The sequence below is a fragment of the Paroedura picta genome, chromosome 5 (genome assembly GCF_049243985.1).
Source record: "Paroedura picta isolate Pp20150507F chromosome 5, Ppicta_v3.0, whole genome shotgun sequence".
Classification (NCBI taxonomy): domain Eukaryota; kingdom Metazoa; phylum Chordata; class Lepidosauria; order Squamata; family Gekkonidae; genus Paroedura; species Paroedura picta.
The window spans coordinates 119,940,651-119,964,227 of NC_135373.1; the positions used below are offsets into that span (position 1 = coordinate 119,940,651).

General features: G+C 47.1%; 1 protein-coding gene across 13 annotated transcripts in view; it reads left to right on the plus strand.

Annotated features, from left to right (window-relative positions):
- SOX5 (SRY-box transcription factor 5) overlaps nt 1-19,736 on the plus strand; it is a 909,709-nt gene extending 889,973 nt beyond the window's left edge. For all 13 annotated transcript variants that reach the window (XM_077340178.1, XM_077340177.1, XM_077340179.1 and 10 more), the window contains 2 exons: nt 7,091-7,307; nt 9,913-19,736. In XM_077340178.1, coding sequence (XP_077196293.1) covers nt 7,091-7,307; nt 9,913-10,219 — 524 coding nt within the window. In that variant the 3' untranslated portion in view covers nt 10,220-19,736. The remainder of the gene's footprint in view (nt 1-7,090; nt 7,308-9,912) is intronic.
- Nucleotides 19,737-23,577: the final 3,841 nt, after the last annotated feature.

Sequence of the window (23,577 nt, forward strand, 5' to 3'; positions counted from 1 at the left end):
GTAGTCCACGAACATCTGGAGGACCACAGGTTGACTACCCCTGACACAGAAGATCCCAGGTTTGATCCTGGCATCTCCATTTGAAAGGACCAGGCAGCAGGTGGTGTGAAAGATCTGCCTGAGACCATGGAGAGCCTCTTCTAGTCTGAGTAGACAATCCTGACCTTGATGGACCGAAGGTCTACAATAGCCACTCTTGGGCCTGGCTTCCCACACTCCAGGGCTGGTTTAACATCCCAGGCCACTCCTATGTATTTTAATGTCCCCCAGCGTTAAAAGTTCCCTGCAAATAGTGACGTACCCATTGGAAAGAAGGTTGAGCCAAAACTTCTTGGTGTGGTAGAAGAAAAAGAAGAGTTGATTTTTACATCCCGCTTTTCTCTACCAGGACTCTCAAAGCGGCTTACTATCACCTTCCTCTCCCCGCAACAGTCACCCTGTGAAGTAGGGGGAGCTGACAGAGCTCTGACAGAACTGCCCTGTGAGAACAGCACTATCAGGGCTGTGATGAGCCCAGAGTCAGCTTGGCTGCATGTAGAAGAGCGGGGAAACAAACCCTGCACACCAGATTAGAAGCCACCACTCTTAGCCCCTATTTATTTATTTTAGATTTTCTATACCGCCCTTCCATACGGCTCTGTCCCTGGCACAGATAGGTTTTCACACGAGCAAGCATTCAAAGGTATGGCACCCCTAGAGTTGCTTGATCCCCCCCTGGCAATTGGTGAGGACCAGGAATGTAGGGGTGCCAGATCTAGGCTGGGAAGCTCCTGGAAATTTGGGGCTGGAGCCTGGAAAGGGCAGGGACCTCAGTGGGGTGCAATACCATAGACTCCACCCTCCAAAGCACCCAGGGGGACTGATCCCTAAAGTCTGGTGAGGAGCTATAACTCCAGGGGATCCCTAGGTCCCACCTGGAGGCTGGCATCCCCGGCAAAGGGCCATAGACCTAACACATGTTAAACAGATGCCCATGCAGCATTTCCTTTCAATTCACAGCGAGCGTAATCTGGCAGCCTCCTAAACAGATAAATCCTGCAGTGAAAACCTCGTGCCCGATACTGACCCGCCTCCCTCTGCCCTCCCGTTCTGGGTAATGCCTAGAATAGCTCAGCCCGACTTACAAAATCCAGCCCCCGTATGGCTGCCGCGAAGGGCCAGATGTGTGCCGGCTATCGATTTCCCATTGTACGGAGACGCGGCGAGAACGGCACCTCGCCTACACAGGCAGGTAGGACGGCTTTCACGGCAGAATTGATTAGATTAGCCTGAATGAAGTGAGATAAAGAGGTCTGGGTTTGTTCCAGCAATGATTTAAAAAGACACACACACACACAGACGGATGGATGGATTTGAGATTAGGCAGGCCCGAGAGGCGAGCGGCTTGGCTCAGTCGCTGGATCGAGAGCGGCCCGGGATTAAACTTTGCCTTCAAGGCGTCATCTTCCGAAATCAGCCCAATCTCTGCAAGCCCCCCCCCCCTTGCAAACAGGCACACCTGATGCCTCCTCATATAGAGACTACAAAGAATGCATGGCTGTGTTTCTCCCCAGCGCCCCTGATTGTTTTGGATAACAACTCTCCGGCAGCAGAGCGCACCTCTAATTCGTTCTGCTTAAAACCGGCGCTTGAGCCGGGCTGACATTTTGCTGGGTCTCTGGGGGACCGGCGTTGACATTTTAAAGGGCTTCTAAGCATTTTATAATACCCTCCAAATCTGGTTTTAATAAGCCATTCCGACTGAAATGTTTAACATAAGGAATCACCTTTTACTGTTTAGCACTAGATGGGGTGAGTGGGGGGCGGGGGGGGGGAGGGAGAGGCAAGCGGCTAGCATATCAGGGGCATCTTTTTCGGATTTAATATCCAGGAGGCTGGAGCGTAACGTGCAAATCCATTCCAGATCCTCGCAGAGACCTCAGTCCTTGTTGCGCTCCCCTGACGCCACGGTGCTGCAGTAGCGGCAAAATTTGAATGCAGAATTTGATGTTTCTTTGAGACGTCAGACAAACTGGGGGGGGGGGGGATCTCTTCAGCCCCAGCAATAAAGGGGGTGAGGCATTCCCCTCTTGCCAGACGGAGACAGTGCAGAAGTCCCTTTGAGTTGTCAAAGGCCACTTTTTGAACTCAGCAGGGAGGCCGCTGTTAATCTGAGGGAGGGGAAGGAGTAGATGAATATTTGAGTCTCTTTGCAAGACAAGCAATTGCCCTCAATTCCCGTTTGTGCTCATTTACCATCATCACTTTCTTTTTCATCCTTCCTCCCTTCTGCCTTCCTTCCTATCATTTCCCTCCTTTCTTTCCTTCCTTCCTCCCTATCTTCTTTCATCTTCTTTCCTTTTTATATATTGTCTCCTTCCTTCTTTCCTTTTTCCTTTCTATCTTGTCTTCCTTCCTTCCTTCCTCCTTTGTCCTTCCTTCCTTCCTTCCTTCCTTCCTTCCTTCCTTCCTTCCTTCCTTCCTTCCTTCCTTCCTTCCTTCCTTCCTTCCTTCCTTGCCTGCCTGCCTGTCATTGCAGGAAGAGTTAGATGTCTGAAATGAACGGGGTTGTTGTTCAGGTGTGAGGGAGTGTCCATGTGTGCCATTTCGGCCAGCGCAATCAGAAGAGTGTCCTTTCTGGGACTGCTGATTCTCTCGGGATTAGATTCAGACTCTGTGGTCTTACGCAGTGAGCATTAAAGCAAATTTCAGAGAGTGCCAGTGCATGGATTTGTCAGCAAAGTCATCTGCGCACACGTTTATCATCCATCTGTTCATTGCTACGTAAACTTGTGTGGCTGGATTTATTCATTTGTTTTTTACACACACACACACACAGACGCACTCACACAAACGAAAAAGACTTGTGAAGAAGCCTTGCTTTATTTCTCTCCCCCTCCCTGCCCACAGACACAGAAGACACTTCAATCTCTCCATTTGTCTTCCCTCTTAAACTGAAAGATGTTCTTTGCATAACTTACAGTGAGTTAAAGAAACAGAAACAGCTTTTCCCTATTCAGAGATTTTGACAAGACAGAGGGAAATGTCTGTGAACCGGGGCTTTTATATCTGAGAAATGCCCTGTGGGTGGGAATTGTGCCCCCTGCAGGAGGAATCTGCCCTAATTCAATTCCAAGAACTGTGAGCAGTGGAGCACTCTTCTCCACATATGTGCTATTCTACATGGATGAGCACGAAAGCCACGCAATCATTCATGCCGTGCAATGGTGAGTAAAGGGTTAGATCCAGCCTGTGGTGGAAAAGCAAGTTGCCCTGCGTTCACCCCCAAAAATATGCTGGGACCCACATGTACAAACAGGAAATAATAATAATAATAACAATTATTATTATTATTATTATTATTATTATTATTATTATTATTATGTTTATTATGTTTATTATGTTTATTATGTTTATTATGTTTATTATTATTACCATTATTATAAATTAGAGCTATTTCCCGCCACTCCCCATAGGCTCGTGGCGGGTCACAATAGTCTTATCCCCATTAAAATACCTATTAAATATGGGACAGATGCTATAATTCCATGCAAGAGTGAGTGGAATAATAATAAATAATAATAAGAAAAGTTATTCTTGTAGCCGGCCCTTCTCAACAGACTCAGGGCTGATAACATTAGATAAATACAACAGTACAGCACCATTTATAATTAAACAATTTAAACTTAAATAAAATTTTAAAACGTTAAAACCATTGTTAAAAGCACCCCCCCCCCTTATAGTTTAAACCAGGCCTTCTCAGCCAGGGGTTCATGATGGCCCTGGGGTTTCTTGATGGCCCTGGAAGGATTTCCCAAATGGATGGGAGTTAAGCAAGTTTTGTGAAATTGTTAAACGTTTATTGGGTGGTGTAACCATATATGGTCTCCCCCCTCCCCAGCACTGAGGACCCAAAGTGTCTTTTACAAAGAACTTATAATTTTTTCCCCAGTCTAAATTATGGCCGCTACACAACAATCAAAAAAAGAGTGTAGGCGATATAGCGTGTTTTGAATTTGCAGTATGCCAGGAACAAGGTGTGCATTCATATATCCTAGGAATGTGACCTGGGACCAAAGGGGCTGACAGCCCCAAAAGTTTGTGAGCTACTGCTCAGCTGGATTTTTGGTGGCTTTGCCACTGCTGTGTGGGTTTTTTTTTTTCATTTTATTTTTCTTCTTGGGTCTATTGGATCTCCCCAAAATTGAGATTTCCAAGAAATCCCAGACCCAAATACTCTAACAGTATTGGGATCCAGGATTTTTAGGAATCCCAAAACTTTAGGAAATCTGGGTTTCTTTTTTTTGGGGGGGTGGGGGATTGCACATCCTAATGGAAGACTATCACAGGAGGGGGAATCAGCAGACTGCTCCTCTCTTCCCAGATGTACGGCTCATTTCGATGGGATCCAAGCCAATGCGTCTGGGCGTGTCAACGCATTGCATTCTCCTTGGGCGCCTCTGCTGGGTTTCCAGGACGAGAAAGGGTGCACGTCACCCAAGGCATAAGATGACCAAATAAATATAATAATGATAGAAAATTACTCTTCGGCGTGCTTAGGAGGGAGGCGGGAAGGGAAATGTTTGGAAAAGGGGAAGATGTCAGTTGTTTGTATTTGAACGGCTGTCTAGGGGGGGTCCGATGGTCTAGCCAGGATATGTGCAACAGAATGAGCTCACGGCAGCAAGGAAAGACGAAAACACAGCCTCCCAGACTATGACTTGATCAGCCCCCACGGCGTCCTTGCGACATTTCCCCAACAGGATCGCAAGCACGCTCTCCATCGAGTTCTTTTCTCTGTTTCCCCACAAGGACCGAGCAGCCCGTGGTGTATTGGGTCATTGCTTTCCCTTTCCCCCCTCATCCTCCTTTTCCCAACCCAAATTTATGAACCCCTTGGGTGTTTTTAAAGATCCAAATCTCCCCACCCAGTTCCGCAGGCAGCAAATGGATATTGTCTCCTCTGTTGTAATATTTTCTTTCCTTTAGAGACCTATTAGTCAAGCATTGCTTGGGTCCTTCTTGGCTTTCACTGGGAAGGCCAGCCAGTCCCTCCGGAGCCATAATTTTGGCCATTCCTGCCTCCCATTCTTTCAAAGGAAGGCAAGATCCCCGTTGAAACAAATGTATATTTTAAGAGTGGTTCCTAGAAGAGGAGCCAAGGTCACCGCACTGGATCGCCACTGCCAGTCAAAACAGGCAAGGCAGACACAGATAGCATAACACAACTGATACCAAAACGGGCTCATTCTGCGCATGTTGGATCATGCACTTTCAAGTGTGCTTTTGCGCTTGATTTTCCTGTGCAAAACAGGAAGGTGCTTTTAACCCAATGTGTGTGGAATGAGTGCAGATCAGTGGTCCATCTTGTGTTCTCTTCTGACAGCAGCTTTTCAGAGTCTCAGACAAAGATGTAGAGAGTCCTGAGACTGAACCTTGGGACTATCTGCAGGCAAAAACAAACCCTCCACCATTGGGGTCTGGTGTCTCCCCCAAAAAGTTTATTTGACTGAACCTGGGACTCATTGGTTGATAACACTGATTGCTGACCACTAGTGGAGAAACCAAATCTGAATAAACTATTCACAGGACCAGTTTATCCATGTAGCACATGTAGAATGTTACAGGCCCCGCACAGTGCCTTGCCCCCAATGGATCAGGGCCACAACTTCTCTCCTCCCTCCTTTTCCCTCTTTAAGGACACTTAGAGTGACACCCCTTTGGGAGGGCCCCTCCGCCAGCAAACTGGCTCTGGTGCTACGGGCCCTGTGAGTTCTTAAAGCATTCCTGACTAGATGGTTGAAAAGGATGATGTTGGTATTAGCATATGTGGAACATTGCAAAGTAACTTCCACGGAAGACAGTTCCAGGGTCAAGGAGCTCACAGCCTGCATGAGTGAGGGGGGATGGGCAGAAGATTGAAGGACAGAGAGTAGCAAATAAAGACTGAAGGGGACACTGCAAAGAAGCAAGGCTGCCAAAAGATGAAGGAGAGTCATCACAGTTGCACATCAGAGATGCCATCTACAAATATTTAGATTGAGGGAAGGGGCCATGGTTCAGCTTTACAGAACCATAGAATAGAATCACAGAAGTTGGAAGGGGTCAGACAAGCCATCTAGTCCCACCCCCTGCTCAAGGCAGGATCAGCCCTAAGCATCCAGGAGAAGGATCTGTCCAGCCGCTGCTTGAAGACGGCCAGTGAGGGGGAGCTTCCCACCTCCTTAGGCAGCCCATTCCACTGCTGAACTAGACTCCTAGAATCCTAGAGTGGGAAGGGGCCAAACAGGCCATCTAGTCCCAGCCCCTGCTCAAGGCAGGATCAGCCTCAAGCATCCAGGAGAAGGATCTGTCTAGCCACTGCTTGAAGACCCCCGTGAGGGGGAGCTCACCAACTCCTTAGGCAGCCCATTCCACTGCTGAACTGCTCAGTCTGTGAAAAGTTAACATACCGAACGTCCCAGGTTCAGTCCCCGGCATTTCCAGGTAAAAGGATCAGGTTGTAATTTATATGAAAAAAAACTCTGCCTAAGACCCTATAGAGCTGCTACCAGTTCCTGTGGACAATACTGACCTGGGTGGACCAATGGTCTGATTCAGTATCAGGCAGCTTCATGTGTTAGAGGAGGTGCTGTAGCTCAGTGGAAGAGCCTCTGGTTAACATGCAGGAGGTCATAGGTTCAATCCCCAGCATCTCCAGTTAAAGGTAGGAGCTAATATGAAGGATCTCACCCTGAGTTCCTGGAGCACCACTGCCACTCTGAGTAGATAATCCTGACTTGGTTGTGCTAGAGGCCTGCTTCTATGTTCATGCAGTGGTCAGGATTAGGGTTGCACTCCCTGGCGCAATTTGGCTGCTTCAGTGATGGAGAACCCACCACCTCCCGAGGAAGCCTGTTCCACTGAGAAACCACTCTAACTGCCAGGAACTTCTTCCGGAGGTTTAGACGGAATTTATTTTGAATTAATTTCATCTTGTTGGAGCCATCCAGGACCCAGATCCGGTCTGCAGGTCACCTTTTGGGTGTCCACCTTCCTAGATGGCTTCGGCTGGTCTCGTAACCCTCCCGGAAGGAAAACCGCCTCTCACTGTCCCTCTTTCTCCTGGCAGGCTCCCGCTGGAAAGCCATGACGAACCTGGAGAAGCAGCCGTACTACGAGGAGCAAGCCCGCCTCAGCAAGCAGCACCTGGAGAAGTACCCGGACTACAAGTACAAGCCCCGGCCAAAGCGCACGTGCTTGGTGGACGGGAAGAAGCTGCGGATCGGGGAGTACAAGGCCATCATGCGCAACAGGCGCCAGGAGATGAGGCAGTATTTCAATGTCGGGTACGGGCCCTTGGTGGCATTTCCCCATCTTATGAGAGTCGGGTGCCTTGTTGATTTATTTGTATTTGACTTCATGTATAGTTTCCTCCTCATTTCTTAGTTTTTTCACCATTGGAAGTTATTCTTGGTTTTTAGGAAGTGGATGAAGCAGGTGACTTGGTTTTTTATGCCCCGTTTTTCACTACCCGAAGAAGTCTCAAAGCAGCTTCCAATCGCCTTCCCTTTCCTCTCCCCACCACAGACACCCTTTGAGGGAGGTGAGGCTGAGAGAGCCCTGATATTACTGAAGAAGAAGAGAAGTTGGTTCTTCTATGCTGCTTTTCTCTACCCGAAGGAGTCTCAAAGCGGCTTACAGTCACCTTCCCTTCCTCTCCCCACCACAGACACCCTGTGAGAGAGGTGAGGCTGAGAGAGCTCTGAGAGAACTGGGACTGGTCCAACGCCATTAAAAGCCTTGCTCGGGGCTTGCAAACCAAAAAATATGGCTTGCTTTATTGAATCAATCCCTCTCATGTCGGGTCTTCCTCTTGGACCAGCTTGGTGTTGTGGCTAAGAGCGGTGGCTTCTAATCTGGCAAACCGGGCTTGATTCCCCGCTCCCCCATATGCAGCCAGCGGGGTGACCTTGGGCTGCTCACAGTTCTGATAGAGCTGTTCTCGCAGAGCAGTTGTCAGAGCTCTCTCAGCCCCACTTACCTCACAGGGGGTCTGTTGTGGGGGAGAGGAAGGGAAGGTGATTGTAAGCCGCTTTGAGCGATAGGGTTGTATGTGTCCTGCATCGTGCAGGACTAAATGACCCAGGAGGTCCCTTCCAACTCTATGATCCTTTGGGTAGTGAAAAACAGGGTATAAAAATCAGCTCTTCTTTTTCTTCTAAAGTTACTGTAAGCCAGCAACCGGAAAATGCAGGGTAAGGGACTTCAGGACTACCTCTGGAACGGGTGAGGAAATGATGTGATCAGTGAGGAAATGATGCAATTGTCCAAGCCTTGAGGAGCACTGATGCGCAGGGATGCTCTACAGCAGAAAGGGTCTTGGATTAAGCTCTGGGTGACTCAGGTTGGAAACGGAATCCCCATCCTGCCACGGAAGGTGATTGGGTGACCTTGGGCCGCTCTCAGCCCTACCCACCTTGCATGTTGTTGCGAGAACACAATGGAGTCAGGACAAAGGTTGTAAGCTGCTTTGAGTCCCCACTGGGGAGAAAAGTGAGCTATCAATGAAGCAGAAGAAACGAAGGAAGCGAGCGGCTAATCTGGACCTTTACAGATCACAGCTCCTTCCGTCCCCAGACTTACAAGACCATTCAAACGCGTGGCCCCGGCTCAATGGAAGCCCTCCTCTAGCCCTGTAGTTTGCAGCGCTGGGGACTTAAATGGAGGTTTAAATCTTCTCCCGGTGAAATTAAGGAGGCTTAAATGCGCTTTCCTTCAGCTGAGCCACGATCAGTGCTTCTGGAACAAGAGGCAGCCCGACTCGCGTCTGGTTAACGGGTGTCGGTAATGCCGAGCAGAGATGCGTCCGTCCAGCTACCGCCGAGTGTCATCGGGCAGAGCTTTTTGTTTTTATATAAAATATAAGAAAGGGAAAGAGAGAGGGGGGCGAGCCCACGACAGGGCCTGTTGTAATAATAAGCCGCTCAAACCCAGAAATCTGAGCCGCTTAACCCTGCGGTGTTGGCAAGTCCAGCGATCCCACTGGTACACGCCGAAACAAACACAGGGAAGCTGGCCAGAGCGAGGCAACGGGAGATTAAAAGGGGAAGGGAGGGGGAGGACCTTTCGGAGGAAAAATCGGGCCGCCTCAAAGACTCCCCGATTCCACTTATCTCGGCCAGCACAATGCTTGTCAATTAAACTTGCCAGATTGGGAAATGTTATTCAGCTTTCTTAATCAGTGGGCCAGATTCCCTCTTAGGGAACGGGGGGGGGGAGGGGACGGACGAGAGGTGTTTTTGTCCAAGGCAGAACTGTGTCACACGCGTGACAACTTTGTTTTGGAGGGGACAGCTAACAGGGGCAGTGGCTGGGGTTCACAGGACAAAGGGCAGGGTATTGGTCTCGATGCGATGCCCTTCTAAGTCCTCCAAAATCAGGAGGTTTGTTTAGGATTGTGCTCATGTGCAGAAATTAGAGGCACTCTTTTTGTATGAATGGGACAGCGTTAGGGCATTTGTTATGCAGGTATAGCTCTGGGCAGCATGCAAGCCCTCTCCCCACATTTTTAATATTTACAAGAAGAAGAAGAGTTGGTTCTTATATGCCGCTTTTCCCTACCCGAAGGAGGCTCAAAGCGGCTTACATTCGCCTCCCCTTTCCTCTCCCCACAACACACACCCTGTGAGGTGGGTGAAGCTGAGAGAGCTCATGGGAGCCCCCGGGGGCTCATGGGAATTGCAGTCCATGAACATCTGGAGGACCACAGCTTGACTACCCCTGCTCTAGAGCAATCAACCATTATACACAAATGTACAAAATATAAACATGCCAACCAGAAGTCATGCATATTTTTATGCTCCATCTGGAAAGGTGGGCATCAAGAGGACCCACTCCTTTCTTCCTGACTAACTCGTTCCTCTCTGGTTTGCGTTCCCCCCCCCCCAACAGACAGCAAGCACAGATTCCTATCGCGACAGCCGGCGTCGTCTACCCAGGAGCCATCGCCATGGCAGGGATGCCCTCGCCGCATCTGCCCTCAGAGCACTCCAGCGTGTCGAGCAGCCCGGAGCCAGGGATGCCCGTCATCCAGAGCACTTACGGCATCAAGAGCGAGGAGCCTTCCCACGTCAAAGAGGAGATGCAGACCGACGACATCAACGGCGAAATGTACGACGAATACGACGAAGAGGAGGACGACCCCGACGTGGACTACGGCAGTGACAGTGAAAACCACATTGCGGGGCAAGCCAACTGATCAGGGGTCTGGATCCTCAGCCTTGACCCTGCAGGACTTCCGTGGGAAAGCCCCAGCTGTTTTGCTCACCCAGCGGCCAAGCACACGAACTTCCATCCTCGTACACTGACTGTTACTGAAAACTTTTAGTCTTAACTAGTTCGGGGGGACATCAGCTGATGAACGGACATTGGCCCGCATCGGAAACTTTTTAAAATAAGAGAGAAATTTTTAAGAGGAGAGAGAGAGAGAGACGACGGCTCAGAGGAAAGAAACCGTGATTTAAAAAAAAAGACGACAATGACAAAAAAAGAGGACGAAATAAGCTATGGGTAACATAATGCCAGTAATTCAGCTGCTATACCCAAGCACTGAAGTCTTACCCGTTCAATCTTTTATTATTATTTTTTTTTTCAAATAAACTTTATGGCTGTTTGTTCTACAATGTTCTAGAAAATTCTCACTCAGGTACACGGTGCCAACAAGTGGCTTGTGAATGTGTTCTGTTGTTTTGTGCTACAGTTTAAAGGGGGGGGGGAAAGAGTTTTGGGGGTGGGCGTGGGAAGAGGGGTCATGCACCTGACAGGGAAAAACAAAAGAGATGATAAAAGTTCCTTAAACTTCCCCCCTCCCCTCTTGTCTTTCCCCCCTTTCTTTTCTTCTTTTTCTCCTTTCCCAAGTTAGGATTCAAGACCCAGGTGCATCTGGGTGGGATGTGGGGGAGCAGAATCCGCTTTGGCCCCTGGGGCATTTTGGTCCTGCTCCATACCGAGGAGGAGATCCAAGTCTGCAAGAGCGACAACTCTGGCACAGAGCCATGTGACAGACTATGCTGGTGCAAATCCAACGGTGGGGCAGGCCGCACTAAAGCTTTGCTCGGTTTTATGGCACTGGGGCCCACGCATTGCAAATATTTGCCTCATGCCAAACAAAACTATCATTCCTCCTAGCCCCCCCACGCGTTTGCATGGGCTTTCAGGCAGAGGTATTTCTCCACGCTTTCCCACACTCAAGTCCTTCTCGAGCTGGAGAAACGGGGGATTGTGGCTTGGACATTCTTTGTGCAAGGCGTGGGCTGTGCCATTGGGCTATGGCCTCTCCCCCAAGTGATCATCGCTTGGGTCTCCTTCCCTGAAGGCCTCAATCCATTCTTTATCCCTTGCCACTGGGCGGGAACAGCAAGATTCATGGGCCCTCCTACTCACGGTGAAGAGCAAGAACCGTAGCATGAACTGCCACACGGGACTCAACTGGACGCCATGTTTGGTGGCTCCCCCACATCTCGCTCCCCAGCAATCCGCCCCTCCTTTCTTAAGTATGACTTCTTTTCACCAATTGCACACCAGTTGTATTCTTTTGACCAAGTGCCAAATTTGTACTAATGTGCTGAACTACTTCCATTTCATGTGTGCGTGTGTATCCCCCTGGTTGGCTGTCTTTTCTTCATTTGTTTCATCTTCAGTCTTACGTTAGGGCAGTGATGTTGTCTTAGACAATCCCTCGAAGAACCTGACGACCAGCCGCTGGTGAGATTATTAATTTTTTTTTTTACTTTAAAGGAAACTGTAGGTGCTGTTCTCAGGTGACCAAGAGACAGAGAGAGAGAGAGACCGAGAGAGAGAGAGAGGGGAGAAATTTTATTTTTTAAAGTTATGAACTTGGATTTGTGGGCGTGTGCATGCGCACATAGGGGGGTGTTTACGGTACTACCAAGAATTAAATATCAGATGACTAGAAAGGGAAACAAGTATAATACTGGATAAAAATCCCACCGTCTTTAAGTCACCAAGATTGTACGGCGTCCTGAATTTACTCTTCAAGCATTGTTGGAGCAGATTTTCTGGGTCTCGCATGTGATGAGGAATAAAAAACATTAACCTCCCACTAAGAATAGGCCAATGAGGGTTGGCCATGTCTCATAGACATTTTAAGGCTACAGGAACAGATGCTGGCTGCAAGGAGGCCCTGGAGCTTATAAGGAAAGCTTTCTGAAGATTCAGCTTAAAGACCCAGTTGTCCAAGTGAGCTTAAAAAGATTTAGATTCAGTTCAGACATTCAGGGCCCTAGTAACATCCCTGTGAGAGCCACATGAACCAGGATCTCAGGTGTATGCCTACCTGGCTGCATGCAAATGACATCTTGCGTGCCACGAGCCGATCATGTGCCCAAGGATATGTGCGTTTTGCTCATGATTCACAAAGTTGCTCATGATTCACAAAATTGCTCATGATTCCTTTTCCCTGAGTCTCAACCCTTTGCCCCACCATGTAAAGCATGTTACCATGAGCCTTTACATGTGAACGGAGCCTTTGATTGAGACATCCAAATGGCTGCACCAGCCCAACATTGCAAAACGTATTGTGGGCCAGCTTTCATCACGGGGATGTTATTTTGGCGCTGTGCATCAATTCCACCATCCTTGAGAGCCAGTTTGGTGTAGTGGTTAGGAGTGCGGACTTGTAATCTGGCATGCCAGGTTCGATTCTGCGCTCCCCCACATGCAACCAGCTGGGTGACCTTGGGCTCGCCACAGCACTGATAAAATTGTTCTGACCGAGCAGTGATATCAGGGCTCTCTCAGCCTCACCCACCCCACAGGGTGTCTGTTGTGGGGGGAGGAATGGGAAGGCGACTGTAAGCCGCTTTGAGCCTCCTTCGGGTAGGGAAAAGCGGCATATAAGAACCAACTCTTCTTCTTCTTCTTCTTCTTGGTAAAGCTGATTAGAAATCCATTTTTGTTACAATGTTGGTATTCTACCAGTGCGATAGGAGAAGTACAGCCCAACCAAGATCTCCTGGGATCCACAGAACAGTAAGATTTCCTAGAGTTTCAAAGGAACCATGTCGTTCCATTGAAGCATTTCCCCACATCGAAATGGATGGGACAGAGCCCAGCTCTGCTGGTGTGCAATGTGTGCACACACACTGGATCTATGCAAGCGTAGAGTCCCTTTCATGAGAAACAGATAAACCGCTTTTGCGATGAACGAGGTTTATAGCCACACTGTACGTTTTCGAGACCAGTGTGTTTGCGAGACTCGCTGGAACCAGTGGGTTCATGTCGGCTTAATTCAAAACATTTTGGCATAAGGAGCTAGTCGTTCAGGCTGCCAGATGGCAGTGCACAGCGGATCATGGAACAGCCATGTAGGGTTCGTTTGTGACCTTTTCAGAATAAGTGGCTGCTGGATTACTGCCCGGTGGTCCTCCTAACATGGAAAAAAAAACGGGATTGGAGCAAGAATGGGGCAGGCTAATGTGCTTGCAGAGGACTCGGAGGTGACCCTGTTGGACGATCTTTGTTCTGTTGTTCTGAGAGCTGGGATTAAGCCCATTTGCAGTGTCTACGATGGCGGGTCAGTTGCACAGATGTCAAAGAGGCAGCCTTGTGGGAATTGTGATTCTGCTGAAGTGTAGGACACAGCCATGGGTGTGCAGTTTAGCAGCTCGAGAATCCCAGCTTCCCCTGATTAGAGACCATATGTGTAGTGTGTCTCTCAGTCCCAAAGCTAGACAAGTCATGGCGTGGATAATGCCCAGCACAAGCATAGGAGCTTTGAGAGATTGCTACGTAATATGGTCAGCAGTCTGGAGATGATCATTCCAGTTGAGTGGCCGCATTCGTCACTGGTGGTGGGAAGTCGCCGATGACTTATGGTGACCCATCATAGGGTTTTCAATGAAATAAATGAGAAGAAAGTTTACATGCAGTTGGCTGGCTCTGTGCAGTGGCCATGGGCTTCCTTGGTGGTCTCCCATCTTAGCTTCTGAGATGTGACGAGATCAGCCTAGCCTGATACAGTTTTTGCCCAAACAGGGACTTGAATCCTGGTCTCTCAGATTGAAAGAAATTATGCAGCAGGACAGAACAGGAATCTGGTGGCACCTTAAAGGTGAATTTATTCCAGCATTGGCATTCATGCATCAACAGTTGACTTCAGGAGATAGTTTGGTGTGTACATCAATTTCCGATAAGATGCACAGTTCACAGAGTTGATAAAGCGAGCTCTGGTTCACAAAAGCTTTCACAGGAATCTGTTTTGTCAATCTTTAAGATGCCACAGCTTCCGTCTGGAGATAAAGTTGTCTGCCTGGGGCCAGAAGATGGAGGCTGGTCAGTGTGGGAAAATAATCCAAAGCAAGAGAAACTGCAAGAACAATCTTACTTGGGTTACCTTGATGCAGGACTTCAGATTCCATGTAGACTACAGCTAGCTGCAGAGACACTGGAGGACTCCAGAATGCAAAGCTCATCTGTTCGGTTGTGTCAGTTCAGAATTCCAAGATGACAGCATCATTGTCAGAATTCATTCCTTCTACCTTGGGTAACCTTGGGATGGATGAGACCCCCTGTTGTCCTTTCCCAAAGCATTACAGCATGGTGGCATCTGCATAGCTTGAGGCACCGAGGAAGGTACGGAGCACTTTCTTGCAAATTTCAGAGTTCACTTAGATGAGGAAAGGAACTTGGAGGAATCACAACCGAACGACAGTTCGGTTCGGGAAAAAACAATTGCCTGAGCTCCCTTTGAACCCTTCTGGAGAGTTAGGCTCTCGTTGTGCAAGGCAAAATGCTCCTTCAAACATCCTTCTGCAGACCTAGGGCAAAGCAAGACTAGCTCTGATGTTCTGGAGGAGTTTTGAGAACACTTCAGTGAACAATCGGGATAAGGATATGTGATGTGTTAGAATCTCACATTCTAAGCCCTCTTTTTGCTTACAATTTTCAACTCGGCTTCAACAATCCTCTTTCCCCCCCCTCTCTCTCTCTTACTCTCTCTCAACTTGCTCTGGTTTTATGTTCAGAGAACCATGTCACATCCTTCAAGTTGGACATGTCTCATTTTCGTATTGGTTTGTATTTGATGACTCTCTCCTCCCCCACCCCAAGTTGAACTGCCTCTTCTTTCTAGTGTTATCATGGTACTTATAATAATTAACGACGAGAAAAAAATAATGGTCTGCTGTTCCCAGATAGTAAATTATGCATAATTTATTTCCTAGCTCTTTTTCTCGACATTATTTTATTCTTTCCGATTTGGCAGTTTTGACGAATGACGGTCCAGCCCTTCAGGTATTTTAAAAATGTGTCCTTCCTTCCTTTTGATATATACATAGGAAAACAAAAAATGCAATTTGTCCATTGCCTGTTTTTCTTTTTTAAAATTAATTTGGGGGCACGGCCCAGTGCCGTTTGGACATTTATTATAATGGAGTGAATTACTGGGAGTGTTTTGTTCTATCTTAATAGACTTTTCTCTCCTCACTCAGTTTGGGTTATTTAATGAAACTCTAGAGCCATTCAAAGCACTCTGGTTAAAAAGAAAACAGACAGATATAAATATATATATAGATATATAAATACACAATGTGAAAACTGAACATTTTGCTCTCTTTTTCTAAAAGAAAAAAAAAAAAGATTTCCAATTGTTCCCTGTCTTTGTGAACAAAATATTTCTTACTCTTGTGGGTTTAACCTCACATCTGCTGGGCGCTTAATTTCCACCATCTTCTAAAGATGGTCTGGATAAATTATTTGACTTTGGACCACATGGATACTTTGTTTTAACTCCTGGCTGAGTTCCACCAAGATCGGCATGGTTGGAGCGCATTATACACACCCTCCTTTACATGAGCACGCTTACTCTAGAGGGGTTCCTGGGAGGTAAGCGCTTAGGAAACCACCGTAGATGTGCAGTCTTGTAGCCACACTTGCATCGAGACAGACTCCAAATGCTTGCGAGTGTTTTGCAGGATCGAGGCCAAAGCCCTCGGAAACTCTTGTGTGTGCGGGGAACAATTTTTGACTCAATGGAAGGGAGCCGGTCCCCATCCTCAGAGAGAGAGAGAGAGAGAGAGGATGGCATGGCATTTCTCAGATGGTTTTGTTCAAAGGTCGTAAGGCCAAAGGGTAGTTCTAGGAAACCCTGGAAATGCTATGGTAAAACCATAGTGTTTTGGGTGATTCCTAGAGATACCCATTGTTGATTGTGCTTCAAAGTGACATTAGTGATGTCACATGTCCCTCCCTCCAACTCTCCAAGTTGATGCCAAGTCCCTTTGAGATTATTCGTTTTAGGGGGGGGATGACACAAACTAGTGATGAGAAATAGAGCTGTCATCAATCCCACAGGTCCGGTCTTTCCTTATTTCCAAAGATCACCTTGAATTCTACCAACTCCCCCGTTCCACATCAAGCATTGGACTTACGACCATGAAGGGTAGGGTTCAGACAAACATTTCTGTCTTCAGGTTTTTCTCATGGACAGGATCCCTGTGGATCTGTATCAGAAAGCAATAAACTCACCAAGCCGGGAGAATTTTCTTCCGGCTCAGCAAATTTTGCCCGCCAGTTCGGTCTGTTATCAATATGAGTCACGGCTGGCACAATCAAGCCACCCACCGCTCTGTATGTTGATTTCGGTGAAGATCATGCTGAAGCTCATGGCTGGTTGGGACTGAAGGGTTGGGCTTTTTGCGGTTCTATAAATGCTTGCTCAGGAGAGCAAGATTTGAATCTGGTAGCACCTTAAAAGGACGGCGGTTCCAGACAGTCTCAAACACTTATGCCTTGGAAAGCTCTTTGGTCTTTTAGGTGTTACCAGACTCAAAAGTTGCCCTTCTCCTGCAGACCAACATGACAACCCAACTGAAAATGACTCTGGAGTACATTCAGCTAGATTCAATGGGACTTTATTTCCGATAGGGATGCCAGACCCCAGGTGGGACCTGGGATTTCCCTGGAATTATACCTCATGTCCGGACCACAGAGATCAGCTCCCCTAAAGAAAATGGCTGCTTCAAAGAGTGAACTCCATAGCATTAGACTCCACTGATGTCCTTCCCGCGCAAATCCCGCCCACTCCTGGATCCACCCCTACAGTTTCCAGGTGTTTCCCAACCGAGAAACACCATCCCATGCTCCATCCCATGGAGCAGGATCGTTGCAATTAAGAGTTCTCATTAATTGCAGATGGACTTAGTCACACCTAACTTGGATTGAGTCCCTTGACTTGAAATGAAGTCTCGTTCTTCTCAGTAATGCGATATGAACTTGTTGCATGGTAAGGGGGGGGGGAGGAAGGAGTTCAATTGCTAATTTAATATCATAAACTATGTTCTCCCATGCCCCTTCTCCCCAGGCAATTTGTTCATGCTTTATACTGGCAAAATAGGATTGCTAAACGCTTTTTAACATCTTTATTTAACTGTTCTGCTGTATTAATCCCAAAAGGGACCCTAATTATTATTACAGTATTTAATTAATTGAGCAACCAAATCCTCTTCAGAACGAATGAATAATAGGCTGAAATTTCGTTTTTCGGTGACAGTGTTTCAGAGATCGGGTTTCGGCAGAAGACTTCCCTTCAGTTAATTACGTCTTAACAAAAGAAATTGTCCTCAGCCATCTTACGCCCCATTTTTCCAAGCTTCTCTCTCTTTTTAAGAGAAAGTAATCCAAATAAGATGAATCTTATTGTCCCCGAAGATGTCTCCGACATCACATCCTTGGGATGTTAGAAATAATTAGTTGGAGCAAGCTTCCCTAAGCTTCCCTTAGATTTGGGGAGGGGGGGAATTATCCCGCTAGAATAGTAACTCAACAACAAGAACTGGAGTGAAAAGTTTCTCCTTTTGGCCTGCGTTTGGACTGTATTCTCCACTCCTACAGCAAAAAGATGCTTGAAATGTGATCCGAACCATGCAATCCTTAACAGAGTTACACCCTTCTAAATCTGTTGAAGTCAACATGCTTAGAAGATGCTAACTCTGTTTAGGATTCTACTGTATCTGTGGACATTGCTGAATTAGATTGTGCGTCCTTTCTTCCACGTGTTCCCATAAGTCATATTCTCCTGCGTTTCAAGTTCCCCACTTGCCATCATGACCTTGGGCACGAACAGAGAGATGTCTTGGGGCGAATTGGCTGTTTTGTCAATTCACTCATAGGGCTAGAAGCAACTCCCAGTTGGGTCCTTTTTTCCTTGCCCCTAAGATCCCAGCGATGAGATTGCTACCGGACAAATCCGTAACCAGCCACTTCACACAATACCGTGGAGTATGCTGGGCATGTTTGGGATGGGTCACTTTCCATATGTTGTGGGAATCCATTTTTATGTGTTGTTGCTGTCCACACTAAGCAAAAATGAAGAGCATCCTCCACCCAACATGGCCTGGACTCCTGGCAATTTGATGAAGGAAGAGTCGCCATGCTGTGACTCATAGGTCATTTTAAAGTCAATATTTGGGTGGAAGGTGGAGAGACCTGCTCTTTACCATTTCCCTGGAGGCCTCCTGGGATATTCATGCTGCCATGTCGGGATCCATCATGTCGGGATCCATCATAATAGAGAATCCTGCCCTTAGAGTATCATGTCTCTGTGTGTGTGCAGTTCACTGATACGTGTATATTGATTTTATCGACTTAATTCTCAAGACTGACTTTTTCTTTCTCTACCCCTCTTTCTCCAGTGGGTTGGTTGCTCACCCTACTCTGCCCATCTTTCAGCTCCGCCCCCCCCTTTTTTTATTTCTGCAATGAGATTGCGGATACAGGGACCAATCCACCAAGCACTGAAATTTCCGTATACGTCGTTTTAAGTTGCCAGGACATTCCACAAAACCCCTTGACCCGGGCAATCGGTAGACCCAGTAGGGGCTTGTGCCCACACAGCTATGTTTAGAAAACACACCTGTGTGACCCTTCTCCTGCGACTGCAAGCCAAAAATTATGTTCTTTTTGAGAAGATCACCTTTACCCCCCCCAAGGGCAGAGAAAGTTGTCATGGTGGACAATGCTTTCTCAAAAACTAGTACTGATTAAGTAAGGAGCAGCAGATACGAAAAGGAAACTCTGACCCATAGCACCCCCTTTGACAATTTTCAACATTATAAAGATCACCAATCATTTGTTAGGTAGCCCATGAACATTTGGTATGGGAGCAGAGCCTTGGTATCTGTTTGCACTGGCGGTAGAGAAGACCCCTAAGTGAACCTGTCTTTACTCATCTCCAGCGCTTCTTGGATCTTGGGTGAATGTACTTCTATAGCTCAGTGGGTTCTAGAGTCCTTATTTGTTCCCAGCAGTTTTTTTTTAATTATAATAATAATTATTTTATATAAGCGGAAAAGGAAAAAAAAATGCAGAAAACAAGAGAGACAATCAAATGCTTGGAGTTTAAAACAAAGTATGCGTGCAACCGACCATCTCACTTGAAATTTAATAAAAAGAAAATAATTATGTAAATATAACATAGAGTTATAGATTTATATTTTGTTCATAACACATAGTGTAATATAAGTTGTATATTTTCATGTTTCGGTTTTATGTTACCATTCACGCCACAATAAATAATGATAATAAAAAAAAAATAGGAGTTGATGTACTCTTCAAAAAATTACAATGTGGGTTTGCCAGAATCCTGGTTTGGGGAGAATTTTTTGGGTTTCTTGTTTGTTTTTTGTTTTTTTTCATTGCCCTTTTTCAGTATTATTTGCCCTGCAAGGCACCAATAAAAACAAAAAATGTGTTCTTTACTTACACTGTGTTTTTCTTTCCAAGTTATTACTTCTGTAATGTAAACTTTGGTTAATCTCAAGATCAAAACTGCTGACCAGGAGGATCTGGGCAGGTTTTCCTTGTATGATTATATCAGTTGTTGTAAAAAATGCTTTGACAGCTAGATTTTTTTTTTAAGCAATGTATAAATGTAGTAAATAAAGTGGGTTTGGGGTCAAACAGTTCAGTGATGGTTAAATGGAGCCTCCATGTTCAGAGGCAGTATGCCTCTATCTAAATACTGGCTTGTGGTGGGGCAACAGCAGGGGGCGATTTCAGCCTCTGTGATCTGCTCACCGGCCTTCTGGAGATATCTGGTTGGCCGCAGTGGGGGGGAAAGGTCTAAATAGACCAGGAGTGGTCATACTATAGCACTTGGGATGACCATATACTACAGTTCCCATGATCCCCCGCCAAGAGCTCATGGAAATTGTATTCCATGGACATCTGGAGAGCCACAGTTTGGCCACCCCTGAAACAGAACATTAAGATTGCCATCTCTGTGTTGGAAAATATCTGGAGACTTTGGGGGTAGAGCCAGGAGTGGGTGGGATATGGGGCAGGGAAGGACCTCAGTGGAGTATAATGCTATGGAGTCCACCCTGCAAAGCAGAAGATTTCTCTAGGGGAACTAGTCTCTGTTACATAGAGATGAGCTATAATTCCAGTTGATCCCCAGGTCCTACCTGGGGAGTGGCATCCCTATAAGACCGTTGCTAGGAAAGGAAAAAAATTATAAGAATCCCCTAGCAGTCAGGAGACATTGACAAAGGAGGGGAAGCTAATTCCAGTGCCCATAATTAATAACGTCACCAACATGTATTCTCACGTTGCATGCCCTGGCGCATTCCTCACAGCAATCACCATGACGCAGGCTTGCCTCACAGCCACTTCAGAACACCAGCTTTTTGCCAGTTGCAAACCAGTTGCAGATTGTCCAGCAGTGACTTGGCTGGTTGCAAACAGTTTGAACCAGTTCCTCGGGGTGCTTTCCGCATACTCAAACTGTGCAGTGCAATTGGTGGGACGTAACGCATGCCCATTCCTACAGAGTGTGGCAGATGCCCAGCCTCCCCCCACTGACCTGTGCTCGCTCCGTGCCGCTCTGCAAACAGTGCCACGTAATTAAACAGTGAGCAAATCAGTCATGGTAAACTACTAAAACTAGCATGAACTAGCTGGGCGAATCATGGACAGGTTACCTTCCAGACATCTCAAGATACTTTCTGAAATGCCTTCAAAATGCAAAAAAATAAGAAGAGTTGGTTTTTATACCCCGCTTTTCATGGCCTGAAGGAGTCTCAACGTGGCTTGCAATTGCCTTCCCCTTCCTCTCCCCCCAGCAGACCCCTGTGAGATGGGTGAGGCTGAGAGAGCCCTGAGATTACTGAAGAAGAAGAGTTGGTTCTTCTATGCCTCTTTTCTCTGCCCAAAGGAATCTCAAAGTAGCTTACAGTCGCCTTCCCATTCCTCTCCCCACAGCAGACCCCTGTGAGATGGGTGAGGCTGAGAGAGCTCTGACAGAGCTGCTCAGTCAGAACAGCACTATCAGAGCTGTGAGAAGGCCCAAGGTCACCCAGCTTGCTGCATGTGGAGGAGCAGGGAATCAAACCCAGCTTGCCAGATTAGAAGCCGCCACCCCCTAACCACCATGCTGGCTCTCTAAGAAAAAGCAGAAGAGCTGTTTTTTGTACCCCGCTTTTCACTACTTGAAGGTGTAATCAGCAACTACTAGGGGGGATTTAATAAACTAGCCACAGAACGGGATCAGGAAAGGGGATCCTATTAACCAAGGCCCACACCCAACAGCAGCGTGGAATACAAAAGGGAAGAGGGGAGTAACTTTTCAAGGGGGGGGGGGAGGTGATTCTTTGAATTGAGGCCGACTTAGGTCTATCTTTCTTTTAAATTACATTTTTCCAATTGACCCTGACATAACTTCATAGCAGGATTGACCCGCACGGTAGCTTTCACTGCTACTAAAGCTAAGTTATTAACCTTAGAACCCCAGTTGATATTGATTTGTTTAGAAAATTTGTATGCTTCCCTTTCTGGCTCTGATTGAGGCCGCTCCCAACTGGAAGAAAAGAAACATAAGTTCCCAACCAGCAAAACGAATAAAATGAGACCAGCTAACAAAAACAAGCAGGGCGTGAAAACATAGAAAACAGCAGTTCAAAATGATATCAACAGAATAGTCCCCACTTAAGGAGAAGACCCTAAAACAGTTAAAATAAAAGATGGACCCTTTAGGTAAAAACCCGGGGGAAATGAGAGATGTTTGGCCCTGTTTCCTAGTCTAGGCACTGGGATGGGCATAAAGGAGAGGGCATTCCAAAGGCGGGGGGGGGGCAACCTAGGGATGCCAGTCACCTCCAGCGTGGGTGTGGGTCCTTCCGGTATTGGATTCTCTGCCCCCCACCTCACTGGCAGTCTTCAAGCAAAGGTTGGATACACACTTATCTTGGATGCTTTAGGATGCTCAGGGCTGATCCTGCGTTGAGCAGGGGGTTGGACTAGATGGCCTCTATGGCCCCTTCCAAATCTAGGATTCTATGATTCTATTATTCTTCTCTGCTGCTGACCAGCTGGCTGGCAAGGAGAAATTACCTCCTTAAACAGGCAAGAATTCCTTTCCTAATAGGCAAGTAGCCAGAAATAAATGTGACCTGGAAGAATTGGGGGGGGGGGGGGAAGCTCTGGGTTTCGGGCAAAACTGTATGGTAGGAAGCTAATTCTAGCATAGAGGTTTTGCCCACAAAGCAGGGTTTCTTGACAGCCCTGCAAGAGTTTCCAGAATGGGTGGGAGTTAATTAATTAGTTAAACATTTATTGGGTGATATCACATAATCACAGGATCATAGAGTAGGAAGGGGCCATAGAGGCCATCTAGTCCAGGCCCCTGCTCAATGCAGGATCAGCCCAAAGCATCCAAGAAAAGTGTGTATCCAACCTTTGCTTGAAGACTGCCAGTGAGGGGGAGCTCACCACCTCCTTAGGAAGCCTATTCCACGGCTGAACTACTCTGACTGTGAATTTTTCCCCCTGATATCTAGCCTATATTGTTGTACTTGTAGTTTAAACCCATTACTGCGTGTCCTCTCCTCTGCAGCCAACGGAAACAGCATCCTGCCCTCCTCCAAGTGACAACCTTTCAAATACTTAAAGAGGGCTATCATGTCCCCTCTCAACCTCCTTTTCTCCAGGCTGAACATTCCCAAGTCCCTCAACCTCTCTTCATAGGGCTTGGTCCCTTGGCCCCAGATCATCCTCGTCGCTCTCCTCTGTACCCTTTCAATTTTATCTACGTCCTTCTTGAAGTGGGGCCTCCAGAACTGCACACAGTACTCCAGGTGTGGTCTGACCAGTGCCGGATACTATGGGACTATGACATCTTGTGATTTTGATGTGATGCCCCTGTTGATGCAGCCCCAAATGGCCACAATGGTCATGTTGACCTTCCCCCCCTCCCAAAACGGCCAATGGTGGACCTGGAAGGGGTGAGAAGTGGGGGGACTCTGGGTGGGCGTGTCCACAGCTCTGCTTCCCAACCATATTCTGCATGTCTGCGTCACTTCTGGGGTTTCTCGAAGCCGGGAGAATGTTTCAGGGGTTCTCGATGGTAATAAAAGCTTCTCTATTGTAAGAAGCCAATGCTAAGATAAGAACCTTTGCCCACAACCCAGAGCTCCACCCCTAAAAGTGTTTACATAGTACCACCACCATCTCTGATTACCACATAACTTGCTTCTGTGGTTGGGACACAGAGAGCAGGGGTGCAAAAGGGTAAGTCTTAGCTGGATAGCTGGACAACATGGA